This window comes from Balaenoptera acutorostrata, chromosome 3, assembly GCF_949987535.1.
Source record: "Balaenoptera acutorostrata chromosome 3, mBalAcu1.1, whole genome shotgun sequence".
Lineage (NCBI taxonomy): Eukaryota > Metazoa > Chordata > Mammalia > Artiodactyla > Balaenopteridae > Balaenoptera > Balaenoptera acutorostrata.
Genome location: NC_080066.1, coordinates 26,157,034 through 26,178,426, shown reverse-complemented (window position 1 = coordinate 26,178,426; position 21,393 = coordinate 26,157,034). Strand labels below are relative to the sequence as shown.

Below are 21,393 nucleotides of genomic sequence, written 5' to 3'. Positions count from 1 at the left end.
AATATATATAAGGCAAAAGTATAAGTTCTCTTTTTTGTCCACTCTCCAATCACCATTGGTGTAAATACTGTTAACAGTTGGATTTCCCATCTTTCTACATCTTTTTCTGTATACTTTCAAACACATAATTTTTTATGGTTTTTTTTTTTACCAAAATGACATATAATACATATTATTCACTCAGTAGTATACAATAGATATCTTTGTACGTCAGTATATACAGATTTACTTTGTTTTTATTTAGTAATTGCAAGGTGTTTCCCTGTTGATGGCAATTTAGGTTGTCTCCAGTGTTTTTGCTGTTATAGGTGTTGGTGCATGGAACACCCTTGTACATAAAACCCCTGCACTTATGCTAATATTTCTGAGGAATAGATTCCCAGAAATGGAATGGTTATTTGGTATGCCCGTTTAAGTTTTTGTTACTTTCTGCCAAATTGTGTTCTAAAAAAGTTGTATATGTCTTAAACTGGCAGTCCTTTGATGTTTTAAAGGTAAAGGTAATACATTTTAGGATTAGGTGATTAAAGAATGGGCTGTTCCTTCAACAACTATCAAATGACATACTTAGAGGAGATAAAGTATATAGGCATGGAGAGTATTAAAAGGTGTAGGTTGCATTCTACTAATAAGAGCCTTTAATGGCACATATTGTTGGATTCTGAGTGTTACTGTCTTTGATAAGTGCTATTGCTTAATTCACAAACAGGAGATGTGGTCATGTAAGTCTGGGGGAGATGTAGAAGTGGCTAGATTCTGTTAGGTTACTGTGACACCTAAGTTGTTGACGTTTGTTCATCTCATTATTTGCTTTCAGACCAGATGCTTATAGAATGGAAAATAGATACCTGTGGTATAACATCAGAAACTGGTTTATAATTTTCTTATCTCTCTTATTAGAAGTTAAAAAGAGAGAAAGAAGTGTCCTAAAATCAGATACTCAGTATCCCTGTGATGGATTTTGAGATGGAGGAGATTGATGCAGGGCACTTTGAGCAGAATCCAACTTGTTGTGTCAAGCTTGACCTAACTTTTAAGATCAAATCCACAAATGGCAGAGAAACGTGCCCAAAGCCAGGTGCTACAGGAAAGAGTATTAACTCAGTTTTCAGAGCCATTTTGATTGAACTTCAGTTTTTTCCATGTGCTCTCTGTTGGTCACTTAAACCATAAGGGACACTCTTTATGCTTTACAGACAGGTACTTTTCAAGTTACCTTCTTAGATGTTGCTTTAGATTTCTTTGTGGAATAGCCCCCTCTTCTTTCTCTTAATCTGATAATCTTGAATGTTTAACTAGAGCATGTGCATTGCTCAGCAAAAAATGAAGCTATCCATTTATTTAGTGCTCCTCATTTTGTACCTTGTTTTAGGCGGTTAAATGAAAGTGCATTGTGTTGGAAGAGACAATGTCAAATGTTTTCTCAATAAAATTCTCATTAGCTCCTTAATTATAGAGCAGGAAACTTGTGCTTTCTTGAGAGTATAATTGAGGTCATTTATTATGAAGTCATGAAAGATTCAGAATTTACTGTGGTTTTCCATTAACTTCTCTTTTGATATGCTTTTCCTTCTGCCAACTGTAAAATTATTACTTTTCTAACATACGGCTATTTGGAGAGTGCTGACATAAAAAGGAAGCATTTTTAACCATAAATAAATAGTTTTAGAAATTATAGTATAAAAGTACAAAATAAGTCATTTCTTACTTGTTCCTCCTTGTTTATTTTAAATCATTACCATTAGTCTTAGCTTTATTGGGAGCAGTACTCCCCACATTGTATTAGATAGGGTTTTTTAAATTGCATTATTTCTCACAGTTTTCAGTTTATTATTGTGCGTTGATGCTCAAAATTGGAGATATATGTAGTATTCAGTACTTCTGAAACTTAAAATCTATTAACATCTTGCAGAATTTAGGGAAGTTGATAATCATAGATTGGTCATTTCCAAAGCTATGACAACTTTTATTTCTTTTACTTGTAAGCAACATATTTCACAAATATTGAGCCTCATAGTATAATTAGATTTTTAAAATATTATATTGCCTTTTAAAAAATATTAAATACTAGGTTTCCAAAATTATAATTTTTAAAGGAATCCTGATTTGCATTTGAGCTAGCAGTGCAGATTATTTGTAAAAGAAATTTGCAAGTGCATAGGCTTCCCAGTTTGTTTTGAGTAAGTAGCTAAAGAAAGCCATAATTTTTTAATTGTTATCACTGGTGTTTTGCTATTTGAATCTCTTTAGAATATCCATATTTTTTACAGCACTGGTATACTGATATTGAAAGAGAGAAGGTGAAACTGAGGAAAAATAAAAGTAAGATAGAATCGATATAGATCCTATGTGCCAACTTCAGAATATTCTTAAGTGTTTCATCCTCTTTTCTTTCCTTGCTATTTATAATCTTTTATTTTTGATACTAGGAAGTTTTGTTATCAAAATCATTTTTAAATTACCTTGGGAATTGAAGTGTTAGGACAGTTCAGTCCAAATTAATTTTACTGAAATGTTTGTTTTGATTTCTGTAGTAGTCTAGGGTTTTTTAATCTGTTGTTCATAAATTAATTTTAATTAAAACGCTTATGTTTTCTTTAACTTTTGAACTTTAATGTAATTGGCAGAGTCCTGGTATAAGTAGGAAGCCATATTAATGTACTTATTTATACTGTAAGGCCAAAACTTCCAGTGTTACATAAATTATTCTCTCTATTATTTACAAATAATCAGTGTGTATCTTCCCCCCAACCTCGTTAAAGAGAATAGAGAGGATGTAAATAGAAAGGAGTAAACAAATCAAATAGTTAAATGTTATGAGAACTCATTAGGCTCAGTTCTTGCTAAGTGAGGACTCGTAAAATCAAAAGACACAAGGGCTCAATCAAGAGAATTACTGGATTGAGTCAGTAGTTCTCAATTAGGAAACATGCCTCTCATGGGAGGGGTATACCAGCATTTCTGGGATGGCACATGGGTATGGTTTGAAAAAAGCACTTTCAAAAAAAGTAATAAAGTTTTATTTTTGTAAAATGATGATTTTATAATACAGCCCATAAGAAGTAAATTTTAATAGACATGTACAGGCTGGTGAGGGAGCCCCAAAGAAACATGATTTCTAATGTGTTTGCTGAGTGTGCAGTAGTAGGCCCCTTCCAAGGAACCTAACAGACTTCCTTGGGGATTTGGTGAGAAGACAGGAAGGGTAAGTTTATCAAAATGTGGCTTAGGTTTAAAAAAACTTAAGAATGAGAAGCATTGGTCTAAGCAGTTGCTGACCACCAACTTGACACTACAGTTGCATCTGCTTTTACCCAGTGTGGTTACAGCACCCAGCTTTAAATCAAAAGGGATTTATTCTTGCATTAAAAGCAATTCACCCTCAGTTATAATCCATTTTGGTTATTTTCACATGTGAGATCTTTTAAGATAGTCCAGATATGGTAGCCAAAACACATTGTAAATGTCTTAGTTATACAGGAAGGAAATAGATGATTATTTCCTATTATCATAGATGATATATTTCCTATATCACTCTTCAGTGATATTTAGTGTGCCACTTTTCCCCATCCTTTGGTTATCTTAAACAGTTGCATTATTTTTGTTTGTGTTTTACAGTTTTTGAGACAGTGTCCTTGAGTTCAGACTCTCTCTTCCAGAGCGCAGTTTCAATTCTCCATACTTCTTACTTGGACTCTGCATCTGAGCATGGTTTTCAGTACAGTCAAGTGACTTTGGTGAAAAATGACATTTTCTTGAATGAGGTGAGGTGCTTGGTACACACTGTGTGTGTTCGTTTTATTTTAGTTTTAAAGAAATAGACCCATTATTTTTGATATATAAGCCTAGTCCTTTTTAGCTATCACATTTCAGCTGAGATAAAAGATCCTTGGAATTAGTCACTTGAAAGGTAATTATAATATATTCTAGGGAATAGAAAAATAATAAATTTCATTAGTCTTTTAGCAGGAGGAATTCAGATGATGCATTTTTAAAAATTAATTTGCAAGGCAAAATAACATGTTTATAACATTTGATTATTCTCTCCTTATACAGTACAAAACTTTTTACCAAGAAAAAAAAGCAAGTAACTATACTCACGAAGAACTTCAGGAAACTTATGGGTTTCTTCTGTTTGAAACTGAAAATCAGGTAAGGGAATTCGGTCGTAGAAAAGTAATTTTGTGATGTTAATGTACAAAATTAATTATATCATTAAAGTTAAATATTGGTATTTTAGGTCTGTAAAGTTTGTAAGATTACCAGTTCATCAGTCTTTTTTGTTAGTTTGGTGGCAATGTAAATGACAGTGAAAGCTTGTCATGAAAGAGATTTGATTTCTACAACTTCTCATAGGTTTTCTTTAGTTTTATCTTGAATACATTTGTAAGCTCGTGGTGAGATTTTGATTAATACAGATTTCTTAAGTATTAATAATGACTTTTAATGGAGTGAATGGATATTTTCTATTCTCGATCATTGTTTAGATAGATATTTTCTATTTCTTGTGGAGGTTTTTCAAGTTTAAATTACATGGTTTTGGGGGCAAGATGAACACATTCAGCATTCTAGTTACTTGGAATTGTTTCATGCCTTATTTTGAAAATTGAACATCCATATTGTTGGCTGTACCTAAATTGTGGAGAAGGAAACTACTGTGTGCAGGTATGTCTCCAGAGATGTGTGTGGCTTCTAGATACAGTTCAGCAATGCTAGAGATCTATAATCCAACTTAAAGTAATTCAAAGGTAGTATTTTGGTTGGGGTCATGATTTTTAAAGAACAGGGATAGATTTGCTAAAGAGTAATTAACATTAGCATATAACTTATGGATTATATAGTAATACTAGAGAGTTTATTTACTTAATCGTTGACTTCCAAATAAGATGTGTTATGGATGCATACTTAAAAAAAAAAGGCATTTGGGGATAAGACATTTTCAAATATAGTGATTCCCAAGTGTAATTGAAAAAGAAATCTTCAAGAGAGGACTTATCTGTGAGCTTGTTTAATTTGGTTTTGCTGGTGACATTTTTGTTAACAGAAATAATAAAATTTCGGGAAAAAGTTTGAACTGATAATATTAACTAAAACACAATTGCCTTACATAAGCTTACTTTGTGCCATGAATGCATACAATGTACAGATTCTGTATTGAAAGTTTTTATATAGATTATAGAGTTATTTCATTGACCCTCCCAAGAATGATATGGTAAGCAAAGTACGATCTTTTGTTTAAGGCAAAGTTGGTATGTCAGCGTGGACTCTGTGTTGGCAGCAGTGCTATCACCACTCTGGGTGACCCAGGGAAAGGTACGTCTGTAAGGAAAAGGAATCTCTTTTACAAGGTGAAGTGGGGTTTAGTTAGTTACATAAGATACCTATGTTAAATGCTAGTTTGGTTGATGATAAATAGTAATCTTTAGAATCAGACCTTTAAACATATAAATGAGCTTTGAGTCTAAGACCTAAGGTTTTCTAATAGGAGTTACGTTTTTTAAAAGGATGGTTGGACTAGAAAAGGTACTGAAGATATCTTTCAGTGCCAAGAGTTTAGTGCAGTCATCTGGGGCTAATGAGGATTTCTTCTGAACTGTCATAATGGCAGTAGGAACAGAGAATAGATGGAACTGATGAAACTTAGCAACTGTGGAATGTGAGGAGTAAGAGAAAGGAAATAATCAAATGTAAGGTTTTAAACTTACACTGCAGTGATATTGTCAATAGAAAAGAGACACGGAAGGAGAGGAAATTGTAGGGAAGCTGATGAGTTAAAAGAGAAAGGTAATCTTATTGTCAAGAATGTGGATTAGCACTAATTTCTTTAAGCTTCACTTTACTCATCTGTAAAATAGATAAAACTATCATCTAGATTTGCTGTGAGGATTACATGAGACTGTGTCAAGTGCTTAGCTTGGAGCTTACACCTAGTAAACGCTCAGTAAATGAACACTACTACTTTAGTGAGCTAAATTTGAGAAATAATGAGGTGGTCATAAGTGTTTCTGGAAGCTGTCCTGCTGGTGGTAAAAATAGTTGGAAAAGGGATTAGAACTCGAGATTGGGGTTCAAGGTGGCAGCGGGTGGGTGTTAGTTGAAGCCAAAAACATTGTTACATGGGGCAGCAAAGATGGCAAAGAACAGAACTTTCAGGTGGTTATGGGAGCAAGGGATGGGGCCATGGGGCAAGGCTAGGAAGAGGGAGTTGAGAGCAGTCCAGAGGATGAAGAATCAGGAGGTGGAGTTTCACAGAGAAGAGAAGGCTGTAAGGAGGGGTGTTAGCAGTGTCAAATGCTACAGAAGTTGGAGATCAGCACTGAGAAGGATTACTGGGCTTTATGGCTACATTCCTGGGCTTCATGGCTACATTCCTGCTGACCATTTCTTTTAAATAACAGCTTTATTGAGATAACATTCACATACCATTCATTTCACCTGTTTAAAGTATACAGTTTTTTTAGCATATTCACTAAAATGAATATGCAGCCATCAGCACAATCAATTTTAGACCATTTTCATCAGTCACTCCCCACTCCCACCAGCCTAAGCAACCAGTACTCTACTTTTTGCCCCTATGGATTGGCCTATTCCAGACATTCCATGTAGATGGAATCGTGTATGACCTTTTGTGACTAACTTTTTTATTTAGCTTAGTGTTTTTGAGATTCATCCATGTTGTAGCATATACTTCATTCCTTTTTTGACTGAATAATATTCCATTGTACCACATTTTCTTTATCCATTCAGCAGTTGATGGACATTTGGTTGTTTCTACTTTTTGGCTATTATAAAAAATGCTACTATGTACATTCTTGTACAAGTCTTTATGTGGACATGTTTTCTCATTTCTGTTGGGTTTATACCTAGGAGTGGAATTGCTGGCTCATATGGTAACTCTGTGTAAAACAAATGTTTTTTTAAACTTATATTCAGCTCTTCTAAAGGACATGAAAGGGGATAAGTTCATAACCCCAATAACAGTTTACCTAAAACCTTTTTTTCTTCTCCCCTACTCTTTTTAACTCCCCCTTCTTTTCATTATGAAAAATGCTAACATAGAAAAAATAGAGAGCATAGTATAATATTCCTATCACCTACGTTTAACAGATAATGTTTTCCATTATTCTCTTCATTTGTTTTAAAAAAAAGTTTTTTTTCTGAAAATTGTGAAAGTGAATTACAAGCAAACACCTCAGCTTACATCTCTAAAAATTAAGGCCATTTTTCTGCTTTACTGCAATCGCATGAGTTTATTGTTGATGTTTGAGAGGCTGGCTTCAGTAGTGTGGTGGAGTAGATAGAGGCTGGATTGCTCCTATAAATACACAATCTTCTTCATCACATGTACTGGGGGTAATAATAAAATAGCACTACTGCCTGTGTGTGTTCTATAGTTTTGGCTCAAATAGAAATGGATAGTTCTGTGTATGAAAGTAATCCTTTGTATTACTGTAGTGTATTATAGTTTTAAAAGTTTATGGATCCTTTTAAATCTTCCTGAGAACCCTGTGATTTATGTATCTATGACTCTTGCCCACCCTGTCCACTTAAGTGACCTACTCCTCAGTCACATGGTTATTATTAGCAGTAAGTGAAAAACCTGGAACTGGAACCCAGTCTTCTGGCCACAGGTTTACTGCTCTGTCTGCTGTATCCATGTCCTCACCATTGTCTTTTATATTTCAAAAGAGATACTTCAGGAATATCTCTGAAATGTGTCCTTTCCTCCTTATTCTCAGTGCTGCTGCCGTGTGGGGATCCTCCTCTCCTGTCGTAACTTACAGGAGTCTCTCCCCTCTTGAGACTCACTTCTCTATTAAGCTGCAGTGGGCTGTGATGCAGCTATAGTGGTGAACAAAACAAATATAACCCCTGCCTCCCTGGAATTCACAGCCCAGCAGAATAAGCTGCTTGAAGGCAGGACCTCGTTGTATTTCCCTTTGTGTCACTGCTGCCTGGCACACAGCTGCCGTGTAGTAGACCTCAGCACACATTCTTAAATATGAGTACTTACTGAGATTTTTTGCAAAAAATGACTTGAGAATCAGATTACCATAGACCTTTTCACTGAATGATTGCATGGAGAAAAAACAGACTCACGAAGACTTATCCAAAAATGTGATACTCTTATCCCTTTTCAGTTACCGTACCCAAATAGAAAATTAGTTGTCAAACAGATATATTGTATCTTAGCTCTAATGTTGCCATACCTTTAGAATATCTCAAATAGTTTTTAAAAGGTAAGCAGTTTCAAAATAGTTTTTTAATGTTAGCATTTATTTGTCTTTTGTGTTGTCTTGTTCAGTTAAAGGTAACCCATGTGTAAACATTCTTTTTAAAGTGTAAATTAATCTATTTTTATACTTTTATAGGTGTATACATTTCCAAATACTCAGACTATCTTCATGCAAGACCTTGGTATCATGGGAAGTCTGGTTATGTTGTAATTTTTAATCTAATTAAGGTAAAGCCTAAATGTGCTTCTGTGTAATTTTTCTTTTAAAAACGAAAGATTATCAGTCTGTGACAATGTTCTTGGCAGATCATTTGCTACACATAGTCCTTGCCAAAGACAGCTATCTAAAGTCATAAAAAATAACTGCTTTTTGCTTTCCTTTAAGGACAAAGCTTTTTAAAAATTCATTTAATAGATGATCTATGAATATGTTTTTTTAAAAAGCTTCAAAATAATACAACAGGTATTCAGTGAAAAGCTTTCCTCTCACCCTGTCCCACAATGCCACTTTTTAAATAATAAATAACAGAAAACAAGTAGCTGCTTATAAAATAATGTGATTTCAGTTATAAGAGATGAATTTAGAAAGCAACATTCATTGTCTGATTTAAATTGTCAAAATGAGAAACCTTTATTTATTTTTTTAATCCCTAAAACATTGAGACCTTGTTCACAGTTTCATGGGGCACCTGCAACTGATGATCTCAGAAATTTTTAAATGCCCTTAAATAGTCCAGTATAAATGAATCACGCAATTAGAATTTTCACTCAAATAGTAGGAAAACTCTGATTTTAGAGGTTGGGGGCTTTTTGAGGACATATTCTGTGGTCTTATTTTGTTTTTGCTTTTGTTTTAGCTTTCCTACTATCTTAAGTTCTTTGGTTATAAACCTAACACTACTGATTTTTTTAAGAGTGTGAACTCTTCATTTTCCAAAATTTGTCCCCAAGAACTGGAGGGAAAGTAGCATTGCACTGGCTCATAGTCACTGCTTCCCTCCCTTACTCTTCCCTCTCCTGCTCTGTGATAAGTGCTGTAGTTCTGCCACAGATGACGTGCCTGTCAGCTCAGATAGCAAACATTTTTTATTTATGTCAGATTGTGCCTCGCCATTGGTTTCATGCCCCCGTATCCCACCCTGTCTGGTGGATACTGCTGTTTAGTTTTTGCCTATATGCTCTCAGTCTTGCTTACTTTACTGCTTAAAAGTCAGCCCTGCCCAACATCATAAGCTGTTTGATGGGGAGAGGATACAGGTTTTGATTGCTCACTGAAGTACCATTTATATTATTTGTCTTCTTAGTATTGCCTTTGGTGGTCATATTGATGAAGAGGCGGGACATTAACAGCAAACATGTATATATGTTCTTTATTAGGCTACTTTTAAATCCTAGAGTAAGATTATTGCTATTTGAAGACATTTTATTAGTCTTAATATTTTCATTCTAGGGAGAAGTCAAGTTTTTGTTTGAGAATTATACAACTAACTATACTAGCCCATATTCTGGCTATGATTGCCATGTGGCTGCAAATATATGTGTATATATATATTTTAAGTAATGCATCTTGTAAAGATAAAATAAAAATTGCCTATTATTTCACACCTCATTTTGGTATATATTTTGTGTATTTTCATTTTTTTCATATATGTCATTATATTATTCAAGACAGCTTTTAAAATCATTGTGTGATCTTTCATTGCATGATAAGCTTAAAAGTTCTTTTTTTCCTTTTTCTGGGAGATACGTAGCCCTTGATAAAGAGAAATCCATAATGGAAAATACTATCAACTGTTCAGTAATCAGGGCCATTGGCCTGTGAACTGCTTTACTGTGTATTTGCTCCTTGCTGGTTTACCAGGTCCTGGTGTAATGGAAGTATCTTGGTCTGTAGCTTACAATTTTATAATTTAATACTTCAGTTTAGAAACTCATCTTTTGAAATTTTAGATTTCACTTGTCATCTTTTATGATAATAGTCATTGAATAGCTAATCTGTTTGGTGGGCTATATAATTTCTCTATTAAAGAAATGGTTCTCCTGTATTTGGGGTAATGCATGTACTCCTTTGATACTGTGATAAAAGCTGTGGACACTTGCCTGAGAAAGATGCCCAAACATATCAGATTTTATTTTTTTAATTTTAAGGGTTAAGTACAAATTTAATGGGGTTCATGGATAATTAAAACTATTCTTGGCCTTAAGATAATTTTCTAAGAACCATAGTTCTTAACACAGTTAACTGTTAGTTAAAACACATCTACATCTTTATTAGGCTACTTTTAAATAAATCCTAGAGTAAGATTATTGCTATGTGAAAACATTTGATTAGTCTTAATATTTTCATTCTAGGGAAAAGTCAAGTTTGTGTCTGAGAATTATACAACTAACTATACCAGCCCATCTTCTGGCTATGATTGCCACGTGGCTGCAAATACTAACAAGGTTTCTCACAAGACAAGTCATTTTCGCACCTTTGAACTGAGTCAGGTATAGTCACCTGGGAATAAATCATTTCTAAGGTACATTTCTAAATCTAATGAGTTAAATTTTGGGGTTGGGTAGGGTTGAAATAAACTTGATGCACGTGGAATTCTGTAGTATTACCCTGATAATACTTATTTTGCTTCTTTCAGTATTACCTCTACGAACTTTCAGGCAGCACTGTTATTGAGCGACCCAGACAGATCTGTCCTTATATGATTGTAGCTTTTCAGTACAGGGAACCTAAAAAGATGGCAGCACCAGCTCATAATCATAAAAGCATGTAAGTAATTATGTGCATACTTTGTTTTACTGGATTTCTTTCATTTGCTCTTATAAAAAATGCCTCTTTTTTTCCCCCTAGACTTGAACTCAAAGAAAATGGTAAGAAATTATTTAATTGGTTCTTTTAGCTGTTTCTTTAAGTAAATGTTTTGTTCATAAATAAAATAATCAGTTTCTTTCTTACCCTCATTTCTTAAGTTCTCATCTCTCCATGGAAAGGGAAATTAATTATTCAAGGCTGTCTGCTGTGTGATATAACTCTTTGGTCCTCTTACGGTACAGTGGTTCCAAAACAACTGTAAGTATTGAATGAGTGCCTTTACTGATGCTTGTATAATTTTTTGATTCTCATTTTGAGGTCTTGCTTGTTGGCACTGGTGTGAAATACAGCAACTGTACTTGGTTTTAGATTACTCTTGGGGAGATGTATAGAGCACAGGGCCATGACACAGGAGACCTAAATTCAGATCTAAATCTGACTGTTGCCTTGAAATAAGTTAGTTTTATAATCTTTGACAAATCACTTTTTATATTTTAGTATCTTAATCCATTTATGGGAAAATGATCTCTCAGGCTAAATTAATTTACTTGATGCTAGAAGTTTGACTTTCCCCAAGAAACAAATTGGACTTGCCTAGATAACAGATGCAACAGATTCTAGCCACTGAATTCTATTAGAGTCTTTATAAGATTTGCAGTATCTAGTTTTTTAATTTTCACATGATTTTCCTAGACTAGTATTAGAGTAGCTTTTACATGTATTTACATTATGATGAATTAAAGTTTTTGCTTCTGCAGAGAGAACTGTGAAGGGCATCTTGTGATATCTTTTTGTTTAATCTATTCTTAGTTTGCACCCAAAACTGTTGAAAGTTAGACATGCTTTAATTGAAAAATAAAATGAAAACTGGTGTGCTATTAGAAATCATTTTCTTTCTACTGGCCTTTTTTAAGAAGAGAGAGGGAATTTATAGCCCATAGAATAAATTACGAATTCTGTGAATAAATAAATGGGAGAGAAGGGAAGTTCTTCCTCACTATAGAGTGCAACTAATAGATATAGAAAGAGTGATGGAATTCGGAAGTCACATTTTGGCAACATCATAATAATCAATGGAGGCTTGATATAGTAGGTGAAAGTTTGATGGTATTTACATATCTCACAAAGGAAAAAATAAAGACTTTACAATGGAAGAAGCTGCAGATACCATCTTAGCTAAGTGGTTAAGTTAATGTCACCAGGAGAGGAATAAACATCATGTGCTTCCTGATATGATGCACAGAGAATAACATGATATCAGTCTGTGGTGCTCCTGCCAATCTAATCAGGAAGAAATGTTAGACATGCCCAGATTGAGAGACATTCTGCAAAATAAATGGTCTACATTATTCAAAAATATCAAGGTCACTGAAGATAAAGACTAAGAGACTGTTGCAGACTGAAGGAGACTAAAGAGACATACATAAATGCAATGTGGCATCCTGGATTGGATCCTGAGCCAGAAAAAAGTACCTTCTTTTGTTACAAGGGACCTTAGTGAGACAGTTGGCAACATTTGAATAAGGTCTGTAGGTTAAAAAACTGTCCTGTGTCATTGTTAATTTCTTGATTTTTGCTAATTGTTTTGTGGTTATATAAGGAAATGTTTTTCTTAAGGGTACACATTAAGAAGTATTTGGGGGAAAAGGAGACATCTGTAAGTCTACAAGTATTTCAAAATGAGTTTTAAAGAAGGAAAAGGTAGTCAGGGGAAATGATGCAAGTCTGGCTGCGGTTCATCCTGTGGCACTGAATGGTCGGCAGTCCCATATTATCAAAAGTTTTCAACTCTTACGTAGTGTAATTTCTAGAAGATTCTCATTCCAATATGCATAATTCTTCCACATGTCTGGATATTTTGGTTATAACGGAAATGCATGCATTCAGAAAATGTGAACACATTTGCAGACCATGGTTTATGAGGTCACATACTCAAAAATCTATAATATTTACGAATATGTACATTATTTGACCTGGAGTTTATAGATTTAAGAATTTTTTGTGGTTACAGTATTTTTGTTTGCTTTATATTAGAAAACCAAAACTTATGAAGGTGTAGTTTTAGTGTTTATTACATTACATGATATTGTTATTTTGTTTTTTAGACCACATGAACTAGATTTTAAGTATGTAATGAAAGTGTCGTCTTTAAAAAAAAGACTACCAGAAGCTGCTTTTAGAAAACAGAATTACATGGAGCACAAAGGTCTGTTCAGATGTCATGGTACACTGCATGTCCTGAGCTTTGTTTCAGTTATTTTCCACCCTCTCTTTCATACACACATGCATGCGCACATGTGCACTCTCTGTCTCTCTCTTGCCCTCTTACTTCTGTTTTCCCTTAAGTGATTCTTAAAAGGTCTTTTGTGAAAGGTGTAGAGTAGTTCTGAGATTCAGTTCCTGGGAGGTTCCCTCTCTACCTACTTTGTGGAGAGTTTATGTCATAAATGAGTGTTGAATTTTCTCAAAAGCTTTTTCTGCATCCATTGAGATTATCATATGGTTTTTATCCTCCAATTTGTTAATATGGTGTATCACATTGATTTTTTTGTGTATATTGAAGAATCCTTGCATTCCTGGGATAAACCCCACTTGATCATGGTGTATGATCCTTTTAATGTGTTCTTGGATTCTGTTTGCTAGTATTTTGTTGAGGGTTTTGCATCTATGTTCATTAGTGATATTGGCCTGTAGTTTTCTTTGTGACATCTTTGTCTGGTTTTGGTATCAGGATGATGGTGGGCTCGTAGAATGAGTTTGGGAGTGTTCCTCCCTCTGCTATATTTTGGAAGACTTTGAGAAGGATAGGTGTTAGCTCTTCTCTAAATGTTTGATAGAATTTGCCTGTGAAGCCATCTGGTCCTGGCCTTTTGTTTGTTGGAAGAATTTTAATCACAGTTTCAATTTCAGTACTTGTGATTGGTCTGTTTATATTTTCTGTTTCTTCCTGGTTCATTCTCAGAAGGTTGTGCTTTTCTAAGAACTTGTCCATTTCTTCCAGGTTGTCCATTTTATTGGCATATAGTTGCTTCCAGTAGTCTCTTATGATACTTTGTATTTCTGCAGTGTCAGTTGTTCTCCTTTTTCATTTCTAATTCTGTTGATTTGAGTCTTCTCCCTTTTTTTCTTGATGAGCCTGGCTAATGGTTTATCAATTTTGTTTATCTTCTCAAAGAACCAGCTTTTAGTTTTATTGATCTTTGCTGTTGTTTCCTTCATTTCTTTTTCATTTATTTCTGATCTGATCTTTATGATTTCTTTCCATCTGCTAACTTTGGGGTTTTTTTTGTTCTTCTTTCTCTAATTGCTTTAGGTGTAAGGTTAGGTTGTTTATTTGAGATTTTTCTTGTTTCTTGAGGTAGGATTGTATTGCTGTAAACTTCCCTCTTAGAACTTTTGCTGCATCCCATAGGTTTTGGGTCGTGTTTTCATTATCATTTGTCTCTAGGTATTTTTTTATGTCCTCTTTGATTTCTTCAGTGATCTCTTGGTTATTTAGTAGCATGTTGTTTAGCCTCCATGTGTTTGTGTTTTTTACAGTTTTTTTCCTGTAATTGATATCTAGTCTCATAAAGTTGTGGTCGAAAAAGATACTGGATATGATTTCAATTTTCTTAAATTTACCAAGGCTTGATTTGTGACCCAAGATCTGATGTATCCTGGGGAATGTTCCATGAGCACTTGAGAAGAAAGTGTGTTCTGTTGTTTTTGGATGGAGTGTCCTATAAATATCAGTGAAGTCCATCTTGTTTAATGTGTCATTTAAAGCTTGTGTTTCCTTATTTATTTTCATTTTGGATGATTTGTCCATTGGTGAAAGTGGAGTGTTAAAGTCCCCTACTATGATTGTGTTACTGTCGATTTCCCCTTTTATGGCTGTTAGCATTTGCCTTGTGTATTGAGGTGCTCCTGTGTCAGATGCATAATATTTACAGTTATATCTTCTTCTTGGATTGATCCCTTGATCATTATGTAGTGTCCTTCTTTGTCTCTTGTAATAGTCTTTATTTTAAAGTTTATTTTGTCTGATATGAGAATTGCTACTCCAGCTTTCTTTTGATTTCCATTTACATGGAATATCTTTTTCCATCCCCTCACTTTCAGTCTGTATGTGTCCCTAGGTCTGAAGTGGGTCTCTTGTAGACAGCATACATACGGGTCTTGTTTTTGTATCCCTTCAGCCAGTCTATGTCTTTTTGTTGGAGCATTTAATCCATTTACATTTAAGGTAATTATCAATATGTATGTTCCTAGTACCATTTTCTTAACTGTTTTGGGTTTGTTATTGTAGGTCTTTTCCTTCTCTTGTGTTTCCTGCCTAGAGAAGTTCCTTTAGCATTTGTTGTAAAGCTGGTTTGGTGGTGCTGAATTCTCTTAGCTTTTGCTTGTCTGTAAATGTTTTAATTTCTCCGTCGAACCTGAATGAGATCCTTGCTGGTAGAGTAATCTTGGTTGTAGGTTTTCCCCTTTCATCACTTTAAATATGTCCTGCCACTCCCTTCTGGCTTGCAGAGTTTCTGCTGAAAGATCAGCTGTTAACCTTATGGGAATTCCCTTGTATGTTATTTGTTGCTTTTCCCTTGCTGCTTTTAAGATTTTTTCTTTGTATTTAAATTTTTTTTTAATTTATTTATTTATTTTTGGCTGTGCTGGGTCTTCGTTTCTGTGTGAGGGCTTTCTCTAGTTGTGGCGAGCGGAGGCCACTCTTCATCGCGGTGCATGGGCCTCACTATCGCGGCCTCTCTTGTTGCGGAGCACAGGCTCCAGATGCGCAGGCTCAGTAGTTGTGGCTCACGGGCCCAGTTGCTCCGTGGCATGTGGGATCCTCCCAGACCAGGGCTCGAACCCATGTCCCCTGCATTGGCAGGCAGATTCTCAACCACTGCGCCACCAGGGAAGCCCCTGTATTTAATTTTTGATAGTTTGATTAATATGTGTCTTGGCGTGTTTCTCCTTGGATTTATCCTGTATGGGACTCTCTGCACTTCCTGGACTTGACTGACTATTTCTTTTCCCATGTTAGGGAAGTTTTCAACTATAATCTCTTCAAATATTTTCTCAGACCCTTTCTTTTTCTCTTCTTCTTCTGGGATCCCTATAATTGAAATGTTGGTGCGTTTAATGTTGTCCCAGAGGTCTCTGAGACTGTCCTCAGTTCTTTTCATTCTTTTTTCTCTATTTTGCTCTGCGGTAGTTATTTCCACTATTTTATCTTCCAGGTCACTTATCCATTCTTCTGCCTCAGTTATTCTGCTATTGCTTCCTTCCTGAGAATTTTTAATTGCATTTATTGTGTTGTTCATCATTGTTTGTTTGCTCTTTAGTTCTTCTAGGTCCTTGTTAAACGTTTCTTGTATCTTCTCCATTCTATTTCCAAGATTTTGGATCATCTTTCCTATCATTACTCTGAATTCTTTTTCAGGTAGACTGCCTATTTCCTCTTCATTTGTTTGGTTTGATGGTTTTTTACCTTGCTCCTTCATCTGCTACATATTTCTCTGTTTTCCCATTGTGCTTAACTTACTGTGTTTGGGATCTCCTTTTCACAGGCTTCAGGTTCATAGTTCCCATTGTTTTTGGTGTCTGCCCCCAGTGGATAAGGTTGCTTCAGTGACTTGTGTAGCCTTCCTGGTGGAGGGGACTGGTGCCTGTGTTCTGGTGGGTGGGGCTGGATCTTGTCTTTCTGGTGGGCAGGGCGGCGTCCAGTGGTGTGTTTTGGGGTGTCTCTGAACTTAGTATGATTTTAGGTAGCCTCTCTGCTAATGGGTGGGGTTGTGTTCCTGTCTTGCTAGTTGTCTGGCATGGGGCGTCCAGCCCTGGAGTTTGCTGGCCATTGGGTTGAGCAGGGTCTTAGCGTTGTGACGGAGATCTCTGGGAGAGCTCTTGCCAGTTGATATTACATGGGGCCAGGTGGTCTCTGGTGGTCCAGTGTCCTGAACTTGGCTCTCCCACCTCAGATGCTCAGGCCTGACACCAGGCCGGAGCACCAAGACCGACCCTGTCAGCCACACGGTGGGTCTAGGGAGAAACAGAATTTTTCACGATAGCATTTTAAAATAAGAAATGTTCTGTGTTTCTGATTTTCTCCACAGTCTGTTGCCAAGATATGTGCTTCAATATGTATGAGGTGGAACTGTCCAACAAGCAAGGGGAAAAAGTAGATAAACTAACAGAGTACATTAAAAGGGAGCAATTGGTAAGAATCATCAATTTAAAATATTATGTTTTCCTTAAATTGAGAAATTGATATCTATTTATTAGTTGGCTCTGCCTAGATTGAATTGTTTTAGCTTGCTTAAAAGGATTTTTTTTTTTTTGTCGTGCCCCACAGTTTGTAGGATCTTAGCTCCCTGACCAGGGGTCAAACCCGGGCCCACAGCAATGAAAGTGCCGAGTCCTAACCACTGGACCGCCAGGAAATTCCCTTAAGAGGATATTTATCATTTAATATTTATTGATATGATATTTATTGGCTAACATATTCATCCTCTTTGTATCTTAGTTTACTTTTTTTGTGTCTCACTAGTCAGTTCATACTCCTGGTTTTAAGTATAGGAGGACAGTTTTTCTCAAATCCTTTTTTGTTGTTTTTGTTTTATGATGGAAGAATTGAGTAGATCCCTAGTATTTCTGCATTAATCAAAGGAGATTGATTTGTGAGATATTTCTTTAAAAGTGAACCTTGTCAACACATAGGTGTATAAAGAAAGAAAAGTTGCTGCTTCTATTGTTTTCATAGTGTAGAAAAAGCACGATTCTGCTGAGAAACATGTAACATCCAAAGACCTCTCCACTATGTTAACCAGGGCTCCTCGGTCTGAGGATAGGAGTAGATGCTGACCTTATAGTGAGTGATTCCCAAACATCCCAAAGGAAACGGTGTGAGTGATGGAAGTGACCAAACAAGTCTGCTCAGCCCTTTAGTGGCACAACAGACTTATCCCCATAGTAGACAGCATGAAACCAGTAAATTAACAGAATAGGTATGTGAGCTGCGTTGGGAGTAGTGTCAGGTAAGATGCTTGAGTTGCATGTAACAGAAATTCAAACTGGCTTAAACAATAAAGAGTTTTGATAGGCTTACTTTTCAGTTTTAGATGGTAAAGCAAGTTCAAGTGCTGTTTGCTCAGGACTCTTTTTCTTTCAGCTTCTCCCTCCTGTGTGCAATAGTTCTGTCCTATGCTGCCAGTCAGGGCTGCGTGCTTCCTTTTTGCATCCAGAGAGAACCCGTCCTCCAAACCATGGCTTGTGTCCTTAGACCAGTTCCATCATCTGCATGTCTCTCAACAGTAACTGGAAAGGGAATGGCCCACACTGATTAGCTCAGGCCACTCAGAGCCCACCTTCCAGAACTGGGTGCGAGGTCAGTGCCCCCCATTCTGCAGTAAGGAGATGCAGTGGATGACACAGGATGCTGAGCAGATAACCACTGAATATCGACTGGGATTATAGGCTATGTGTTTTTGAAGTAGTGTAGTTCATTTTATAGTTGGAAATTAAAAGGAAGAAAGTTCAAAGATATTTTCAGAAAATGCATTAGTGAAGGGCCTACTTCTGGTGAGTGCTTCTGGTATTGAACTCAGGAGACTCGGTGCCCAGCCTTACTTCACAGTTTGTGTGTTAATTACTTACAGAAATTACTTATCACATAAGGTCCTTCCCTCTCAGTGCTCCAGACTGCTTTTCCTGCCTCATTTTATAATGAATATCGGTCTCCCTACCTAGACATTGAGCTCCTTGAGGGTAGGTATCATGTCTTAAGCATCTTTGACATCTTGGTGCCTGGTGTATAGTGGACGAGCAGTAAATGTCCCTTGTACCTACAACACTGGACTTTAAGAACAGTACTGAGGAAGGTCTCTTCTTAAAAAGGTGGTAAAGACATGTATGGCTGGATTTTTCTGTGTGTAAATGGAAAAGGCTAGAAGTAGATATTTCAAAGATTCTATGATTTTTTTCCCCACAAAGGTTAAAATAGGAACTTTATATAGCCCTTTCAGCACATAATTTGAGAGACTAATAAGATACACTACATATTTGTTTTATTTGCACATATTTTGGAATAAAGAAATGTACAGTTTTAAGCAGATATAGGATTTTACTTTCATCTATATTACGAAACTAAAATTCAGAATAATGTAGCTAATTATTGTCACTTTCACTCTTTACACCGATAAAAATGTAAAACAAGAATTACATCTGTTTGCTGATAAATACCAAAGATATGGGTATATATAACTGTTGATACATTTATTCCGTAATTCTTTCTTGAGTGCTTACTGTGTGCCAGAAGCAAAAAGACAAATAGTCCCTGCCATCAAGGAACTTTTAAGACTGTAGGAGACAAAAATGTAAACCAACCAATGCATAGGGGCTGTGATAGAAATGTATGGAGACTCGCAATAGTGATTGTTCCTGTGGGTGAAGTTTCAGTCTCATAATTAGTTCCAATAAATAATTAGAAAAGAAGTCTTTTTTTCATACTTGAGTTGTTGTTGAATAATTTATTGATTTATCATATTTGTAGGCTTATGACCTGTCAATTTTTGAAGTATGTTTTATCACTTTATAAAGTGGTATATTTTATTCAGTTTTTTTAACTGACAAATTATTGTATGACATTGAATTTTATCTTTGTTAAGGGTATATAGGCTTTTGAAATGGTGACTAATGGGGAAGAAGAGCTGTTATCTCTGTGATGTAGAATGACAGAAGATGCCACTGAAGAGTGTGGTAGAGGGATAAAAGAAGTATTTATTTTCGTCTGCATTTCTTATAACCGGGGGACCTAATGATTTTATTTCCAATTATTACCCATCTCTTAGGAAGCTGTAGAAAGGATTCTTTTAATGGATGGTATCTTCCAGTTTTTCTAGTTCCAGGATTCTGTGATATGTTTTGTATTAAAATGAGCTTAACATGTTAATCATAGGTGTGATTGACCTTGAATTTGTAGTGGCTGAATGGGAACAGAGCGGCTACTTAGCAGTATGAAATGTCCAACATGTCAATGAAAAAAATGAAAGACGTTGTTTCTGATTGATTTGTTATGTAGTTGAACACTATCCTAAAACTAACCCATGATGTTCTAGTTATTTATTATATGTAGCCCTAACGAGGCCAAGATTACTTGAATGCTAAGGAGCTTGCAGTTTCTGATACTGGGGACAAAATTGTCCTGATTCCCGTAAATACTGACATTTCAAGAATTTTTTTCTTTAACTTTTTATGAGCTTAAAAATCACTGAAGAATGTGGTAGAGGGAGAAGGAGAGAGGAATTGAATCTTCTTTCTTGCTATTTTATGTTTAAGGCAATCATCAAATGCTTAGAAGATCGAGAATTTTTCATTTTACTTACGTCGTCAGCCTTACTGTCAGAAGCAAGTAAGAACAACTTTTTTGAAAAAATGTTTTTCAGTATGTTTACTTTTATTGTATAAGGTCAGCAACCTGACTTTTCTTCTGATTCTCATTCTGTGTAGGTTTTGGAGAGGAGCAGATGGGTCTTCACGGGTTGCATTTATTCCATTCATCCCTGTCAGCAGGTAAGGACACAGGACTGGCAGTTCACTGCACCTGTGGGCCATTTTTCAGTCCTCATCTTAAACTCTCAGCAGCATATGACCCTGGTAACTCTTTTCTTCTCTTAAATAACTTTCTTCCTTTACTCTCCCTGGTTAATCCTTCATCTCCGTTCTTTGTAGGCTTGTCCTTTCCTGTCTGCTCCATGCTCAGATATCCACCTGCCTATTGACATTTCTTTCTACTTCAATGTCTCAGATGGTCCTCACATTCAGCATGTCCAAAACTGGATTCATTTGTTATTGAACAACAAGAGCTAGGAGATGGTTTTATCATAGTCTTCCAGTCAGTAGGACTTAAGGTCCTCACAGAAGCACTTCTCTCTGTCTGGACTACTTGTCTCCTTCCCCGTGATCGGATGATGTTGACCACCCCCCCAGCCAGGACCAGGAATTGCCTGTTAGGGGCAAAAAATATTGCTCCTGCAGTATGTAAATAGATATACAGTATATCTGTGGTATTAGAATTTCAGAGGGCAGTTAGGAAACAAAGTCTAGAAAGGCTCTCTCTGGTAGGGGGGAGATAATGAATAAAATTGGAGGAGAAGCGCTGGTCTAGCCAATTACCCATAGCTGTCAGGTGTCAGTTTAAATATCACTTTATTTATTCCCATCACCACTCTTCCTTCAATGAGGACCCCTAGGCTTTTCACCAATATAATTTAAATATTTATTTTTATAATTATTTAATGCCTGCCTTTCTTGTATTCTACTGCATCCCTACTGCTTAGCAATGTCAGGCACCTAAAAAATAATAAATGCTTGC

General features: G+C 35.9%; 1 protein-coding gene across 6 annotated transcripts in view; it reads left to right on the top strand.

The window, feature by feature from the left end:
* Positions 1-21,393, top strand: part of TASOR2 (transcription activation suppressor family member 2) — a 69,357-nt gene that overhangs the window by 19,312 nt on the left and 28,652 nt on the right. For 5 of the 6 annotated variants that reach the window (XM_057544127.1, XM_057544125.1, XM_007167445.2 and 2 more), the window contains 12 exons: positions 3,619-3,764; positions 4,057-4,152; positions 5,241-5,313; positions 8,373-8,464; positions 10,589-10,726; positions 10,873-11,003; positions 11,085-11,104; positions 11,204-11,303; positions 13,151-13,251; positions 17,138-17,241; positions 20,358-20,430; positions 20,529-20,591. In XM_057544127.1, the coding sequence (XP_057400110.1) occupies positions 3,619-3,764; positions 4,057-4,152; positions 5,241-5,313; positions 8,373-8,464; positions 10,589-10,726; positions 10,873-11,003; positions 11,085-11,104; positions 11,204-11,303; positions 13,151-13,251; positions 17,138-17,241; positions 20,358-20,430; positions 20,529-20,591 (1,137 nt within the window). The remainder of the gene's footprint in view (positions 1-3,618; positions 3,765-4,056; positions 4,153-5,240; positions 5,314-8,372; positions 8,465-10,588; positions 10,727-10,872; positions 11,004-11,084; positions 11,105-11,203; positions 11,304-13,150; positions 13,252-17,137; positions 17,242-20,357; positions 20,431-20,528; positions 20,592-21,393) is intronic. The other variant, XM_057544128.1, reaches the window with a different exon arrangement.